The sequence below is a fragment of the Lactuca serriola genome, chromosome 6, assembly GCF_051521515.1.
Source record: "Lactuca serriola cultivar US96UC23 chromosome 6, Lser_US96UC23_V15, whole genome shotgun sequence".
Taxonomy (NCBI): domain Eukaryota; kingdom Viridiplantae; phylum Streptophyta; class Magnoliopsida; order Asterales; family Asteraceae; genus Lactuca; species Lactuca serriola.
In genome coordinates, this window is record NC_136413.1 from 133,217,857 (window position 1) to 133,224,728 (window position 6,872).

General features: G+C 32.6%; 1 protein-coding gene across 1 annotated transcript; it reads right to left on the reverse strand.

The window, feature by feature from the left end:
- Positions 1-297: 297 nt before the first annotated feature.
- On the reverse strand, positions 298-3,839 carry LOC145058559 (putative serine/threonine-protein kinase PBL28). Its single transcript, XM_079006451.1, has 8 exons — positions 2,819-3,839; positions 2,502-2,618; positions 2,316-2,405; positions 1,435-1,611; positions 1,237-1,321; positions 1,082-1,164; positions 779-955; positions 298-672 (listed from the first exon to the last, which is right to left on the reverse strand). Exons 1-8 carry the CDS (start codon positions 3,731-3,733, stop codon positions 637-639), a joined length of 1,680 nt encoding a protein of 559 aa, XP_078862577.1. The 5' UTR covers positions 3,734-3,839; the 3' UTR covers positions 298-636.
- Positions 3,840-6,872: the final 3,033 nt, after the last annotated feature.

Sequence of the window (6,872 nt, forward strand, 5' to 3'; positions counted from 1 at the left end):
TGACATTCAACCGATTTAGAGTTCAATTGCTATTGAACTCTTCACTAGGAAAAAAAGTTTTCTAATTTTTAAATAAATATTATTAATTAGTTTTGATAATATTCCTTTGAACTCTGAAAGTTAAATGTATTGTAAAAAATATTGATAGAATTATATAGAATATATAAAATTATGATGTTTTAATCTATTGAACTATTATGATGTGTAGTAAAGTTCAATTCATTATGTCTCATTTATTTTATTTTATTTTATTTTTCATGCTCTTGATAAGAGTAAAAAAATCTTACGCAACAGACATCACACAAGACTAGGAAAATCACATTACTAACAAATGAATTCTTCCATCTAATAATAAATGAAACTTACATTTTTATCTTACAGAGGAAAACTTGGTTACGTCAGTGAATGTTGAAAAACTACTAATTGCACATTTGAACCATGCAAATCAACAAAGCAAAAATCACTCAAGATGGTATAGACCAGTCTATATGAGCTTTGAAAATTCTACCTAGATGGGCCCAATACCACATTTATTAAACTTTTAACCCAAGAACATATTTATTGGTTAAATCCAGCTTGTTAAAATGCGCTTCAAAAACGACCAAGAACCTCTTACATGTATGGAGTATGAGGCTGCTATTTCTCTTCAGCAACTGCAGAATCCCAACCATTCTGTCGATATACATAATTATTATACACAAGAGTGATACCCAAGAGTGCGCATACATCAAACACAATGCTACAACGAGAAAAAAACAGAAAATCACTGACTTCATACCTTTAAAATTTTGCGAACCTCTCCATATATATACTTTTCCTTCATGCTTGCCCCTCGGTTGTTCAGCGTGTCAGGATCGGTTAAAAGAAGAGATTTATGGTACTCTTCATCTGTATCTGCAGTGCTCCACAGACCTGACAGGGAGACCGGTTCCCAACCACTTTCGGGTCCAAGGATCTGTAAGTTGAAGATTTTAGTTAAAAATCTCGTTATCTAAATGAATCTGAGATATGCATGATGTTCATCTCTGTTTTACACTTGTATCAAAAGTACATTATTTAAATAGGATGATTGTATACATACATATTGTAGGTTTGAGAGTAGATCACCCAAACACCGTTCTCTTCCCTTTGACCACCTTTTGATATCATCATCATGTTGTTCGCCTATACACGTCAATTGGTTAACGAAAAGCTCTGCAAAAATGTTGTTCAATCAAGGTGATGACAACTTGTTACCTAGAATACGAAGCTGATCTCCCTCTTCAGATATTTGTTTTTCTTTAAGAGCTCTCTCTTCAGATTTGAAACTCACTAGACCCACCTGTTCACATACATTAATTATTGCAAAAATTAATTAAGGAGTAAACCCAAGAGTGCTCATACGAGAAACTTAACATACATGAATCGTACGTATACAGTATACTACATGCATACCTTTAACATTTCGATAACCTTACTGCATATATACTTTTCCCTAGTGCTCGCCCCTCGCTGTGTCAGCTTGTTAGGACGGATAAGATAAATAGCTTTCTTATAGCTTTTTCGTACAGCATCAGAGTCGATCATATCTGTCGATGAAACCGGTTCCCAACAACTTTCAGGTTCAAGAATCTGCAAGTTCAAGAATTTAGTTAAAATAATAGTTGTCAAACCTAAGTCAACAAATGTCAACAAAAAAGGGGTAAAGATAAAATTAAATAATGGTGATTAAGATGGACATGTGGCTGCTTTTGGAGAAACATGCATGTGTGACTAACATATAGTTTTTTTTTTTTCATCCTATTAATCAACATTAAATATAAAATTTGAAAATTTCCATTTTAGTTACATTAAATTAATAATATTAAAATAAAAATAAAAATAAAATTAATACAAATTATAAGATGATATAATTTATATATTTATTTAAATCAAGAATTATAATTTTATATAATTAAAACAAATATCTCTTAATTAATAATTTATTTTAAAAAAATGATTAATATATTTGAGTTTTATTATAAAAGTCTAATTAATTTTATAACTTTGGTTTTGACGATTTATAAACTAGTAAAAGAAAAAGTAGCTCTCATTTAAAAAGTTGAGTTGTTGTCTCTAAGTAATTTTTTATCTACTATCTTTGTTCTATAACTACCAACAAAAATCGAATCTAAAGATAAGTAATTAGGCTGAAATGTTATCTTCCATATAACTAATAGTAATTAAAGAGAACCATCTATATATTACGGAAAAGATATACTTAATTACTAGTTGTCATATATAATGTTTTAGCACAAGTTTTGGTTAAGTTAAGTAGCTATGAAGCTTGTACAGACCTCATGTAGTGTTGAAAGCAGTGCACGCAAATTCCCTTCTTTTCCGCTTGACCACTTTTTGATCTCATCATCAGGATTTTCCTCTAATTGCTGAAATTAATACAATTTGTTACCAAAATGTAAGAGACAAAACTAAGGCATCAAAACTGGTTAATAATTTCTATTGATTCTAACTGATGCCATTACATTTCTCCCAACTTCTTCCTTTTGAGGAAGTAGATCTGGCTTCTCTAATTTTACTGCATATGCCGTTGACGATGATGTGGACTTCACATTATCTGAAAATACGACTTCTTTTTGTTCCTACGAACACCAACAAACAAGTTATGAGGTAATTAATGATCACTAAAACAAACTTTAAAAAACTTTTTTTCAACATGAAATTAATCCATTAGACGTATTGCTTGTATCACTTATGCATATTTTGGGTTAGAACTTAGAATGCTGTTTCCAGCCTTAATATTTCAATTGTTTTTGAAACGTTTGTTGTTTTTAGAAGATACCTGATATTTGAGTGCAGTTTCAATCTTCTTCACGATCAACTCCATAGATGGACGTTCTTTCTGCTCTCTTTCCAAACATTTATGCGCGAGTGTTATGAAGGTATCAAAAGAATTTTCTTCCATTTGTTGCAGTAGATTAACATCGATAACTGCATCCCTGATTTTCTCTTTAGAAGAGTTCTTCACAAACGCAGGTAGGGATCTTCGCATATCATCATATTTATAATCAACACAAAGCCTTGAGCACAAAACTTCAAATAGTACCACTCCGAAAGAGTAGACATCGGATTCTTTTTTGTAAAACGATGTTTCTATAAAAACTGGATCACAATAACCAAGAGTGCCTTTGGGATCAGAGAAAAGAATCGAGTGTTCTTGGTTAGCGGGGCCATATTTGGAAAAGCCAAAATCTGCAATTTTTGCATTCCAATTTTCGTCCAACAAGATGTTAGCACTTTTGATATCACGATGTAGAACTCTTTGTTGACCTCCCCTCGGATTGTGAAGGTACTCCAAGCCACGTGCAGCCCCAAGACATATCTTGAGACGTTGAATCCATGTGAACTTGGGGTCATGTAGATGATTGTTGAGGCTATTCTTTGGAGCATACTCATACACAAGGATCCTTTCCTTACTTTGATAGCAGAATCCGAGGAGTAAGATGATATTTTCATGTTTATATTTGGAAAGCAACATGATCTCTCTCCAAAAATCAGCGTCCCCTTGATTATTTGAAGGATTCAAGCGCTTTACAGCAGCCATGGTTGGACCGTTAGATAGGATTAATTCTCCCCTATACACCTTCCCAAATCCACCTTCGGCAAGGAAGTGGCTGTCACCGAAGTTGTCGGTGGCCTGTTGTATGTATTCAAGTGGAATTTGGAGCTTCTGATATTCAATCATGAACGAGGACATTTTGTTTGTTGTCAAACTAAAATGGCGCTTTTAATCGGAAGGATTGAGGGAAGAATGCTAATGATACAATTTTTTTTTAAGTAACATGATGTATTTAACATAATGGATGATAATTAGTCAACTCATCCCTCCTGCCCCCAACCATCTTTCTCAAGGACAGAAAAGAAAAAAGAACATTGTATTTTTTAAATCGTTCTATTTATAAAATATAGAATTATATAAAACTTGTTGGCACTTCTTTTTAAAATTTTGTTATTAAAATATAGTTCATTGTGGACTTGGTTAATAAATGACACATGACATAAGATGGAATATAATCTGACGATGTGGAGTTGATATGATTTTGAAATATAAAAGTATAGGAGACTTTTATGTGGTAATAGAAAATCGTTGGAGACTTTTATGTGGTAATTATCTATGGACTCAAATGTCATTGAGAGTGTTGACATTGTCGATTTACAACTAATATACGATCAAGCTATGGGTGTGTTCCGCACATAGCTTTTGGGAGCATCTAAATTCTTGTTTTAAGAAAAATAACTCAGAAAAAAAAAGTTTCATTCCACAACAGGAGTTAGTTAATATGGTTGAGACTTTAGAGTTAATGTGGTTGAGCCTGTGTTTGGCCCTTTCCTTTTCATATTTTGGAAATTTTTACAGCGTGGTTAGGGACTTTGTTTTGCCTTTCCAAGAGATGAGTTTTCAAGAAGCAACAACCATCAATGTTTGATGTCTCCTCGAAAGCAAGAACCCGGAAATCTTTCACTTGTTTCTCTAAATGGAATTTGCCCTCTGTAGATAGATTGCGGCTAATACTTCTACAATTACAAAACCATAATTTATATGAATTGCATCGAAGTGGAAGCATGTGATAGATCGTTTCACCGTTTTTTAGCTCTTCCGTGCTTCTATTTACCTATCTATTCGCTACCTAATGTTTTTAAAATCGGTTTCAACGGGAATCGGGGACAAGAACTGTTCAACGACAATTTTATGTCAATTTCTAGACTGGTTCGAACTGGACGGTTTCTTCAAAAACCGAGTTGCACCGGTGTGGTAGAACTCATAAAAAATTGTTTGAACCGGTTTAATGGACTTGGATAGTTGGATTTCACTTGACCCATTTAGAAAAACATTTCATTTCCAAAGAAATTGAATAGCTCAATCGATCAGGATATTTAAAGTATACAAAACTTGAAAGCCAACACACACAACTGTCACATGTAAACCAACGGTTGAGCGACAGGCGAAGCTGTTGAACGGGAACCAGTCATCATAATACTAGTTCAACTAAAAAACCGGTTTTTAAATCGTTGTCAACAGCACGTATGTTATGGTTTTAATATTCCAGTATTTATTTTCTATTGTTTCCATCGTTGTTTTATCTTCCAATTTGAAGATTTGCATTATGATTGAGTTCACGTATCAATTCGGATATACGCTTTGAACGTGCATGCTAGATGTTTCATAAAGTGTTCAAATTTCAGTGAAAGCTTACTGTCTTTTGGATTTATATGGACATCCATTTTCAAAAATGTAGTAATTCTATTAGATCTTGTGTATAATTAAATTTTGTGAAATCGAGTTGACGATTGTGCAATTTATGTATGTGGATTGTACCAAGCTCAATTGTCATGTTTGTTTTTATTTTAGTTCTAAATGTAGAATATAATGAATTGATTTGTTTAGGTAAATTGAAAGAGAATCCCCATTAACCAATACACCCCAAAAGTGTTGATTTAACATTTACATGGGAAGAATGTGTTCAAATAAAAATGCTCATATAATTTCACTTCGCTTTTCTGATTCCAGAAGGACGTTGAGTATTGTGTACTCGTATCGTGTTATGTGTTCCAAACCCAACATCTTTAAGTACAATTATTTGAAGTTTTTTGTATTTTTTGAAACAAAAGTATTAAAGGACCTCATTTTTTATTTGTCGTGGGCAACAATGGCTTGGATCGACTCTGACCACCGGCCACCATTCCACATAGGAATCACGCAGAGCGGTGTGCACGTCGTGGTGGGTGTTCCACTTCGACATCACAACTAAATTGTGAGATCTATAATACTTTTAACAAATTTGTTACCTAGATGTCAACAAAAAAAATTACCTAAATGTGAACAAAACGAAAATATAATTATCTTATAAGTCAATTACTCTTTTTTTTACCATCTATTTTTTATTTGGTATAAAATTTAACCTAAATAGTAATATTTTTAAAACCATATCATTTTGGTAAATATCTTTCTAAAATACATTACTTTGGTAAGACTTGGTATTTGATAGGAAAAAAATACATCATTATTTTATAGAATTTTATTGCTTAAGATATTAATATAGTATGCCAGCTTGTATTCTCAATTTTTGACAGCGAAACATAATTCAAGGGAAAAAAATGCATCATCGAGTTGGTATGTCCTCTTTTATTCTCAATTTTTGCACATGTACATAGTAAACATAATTTTTAGATTTAATATCTTAAACAATAAAATTTTATAAAATGATGATGTCTTTTTTTTTCTTTCAAATCTAGAGTTTTTTTTTACTAAAGTGGTATATTTTAATAAGATATTTACCAAAATGGTGTAGTTTTAAAAATATTTACCTTACAGCTTAAATTTTATACCAAATAAAAATTAGAAGGTAAAATAAAATAAAAAAATAATATACCAGAGTAATTACCTTTCCGTATTCTTCACATGTGGGTATGTAACACCGTAAATTTTTCATTTAAAATCACATATTTCTCATAACATATTTCACATAAATCTCATTTATTTAATTAACAATTCACAACCCCATAATTGTTTGATTAAAATCCAGGATCTTAAAAACATAACTTTTTCACTGGTGTGTACAATCAAGTCGGTGCCTTCCCGCGATCCTAAGAAAACCTGAAACACATAACACGGTAAGCACGAAGCTTAATGAGCTCCCTAAAATACCATGCACAAATAATTAGCTACTCAAGGCTATAGCTCTGTAAGATCCTCCGGTCCCATAGGTCATTGGACCCTCCGGCCCGGTCTAAGTGAGGACCCTCCAGTCTCATAGCTCGTTGGACCCTCCGGTCCGGTCAAAGTATCACATAATAAAACAGATAGCACAAATTACACAGAAGATGCATAACTCAAG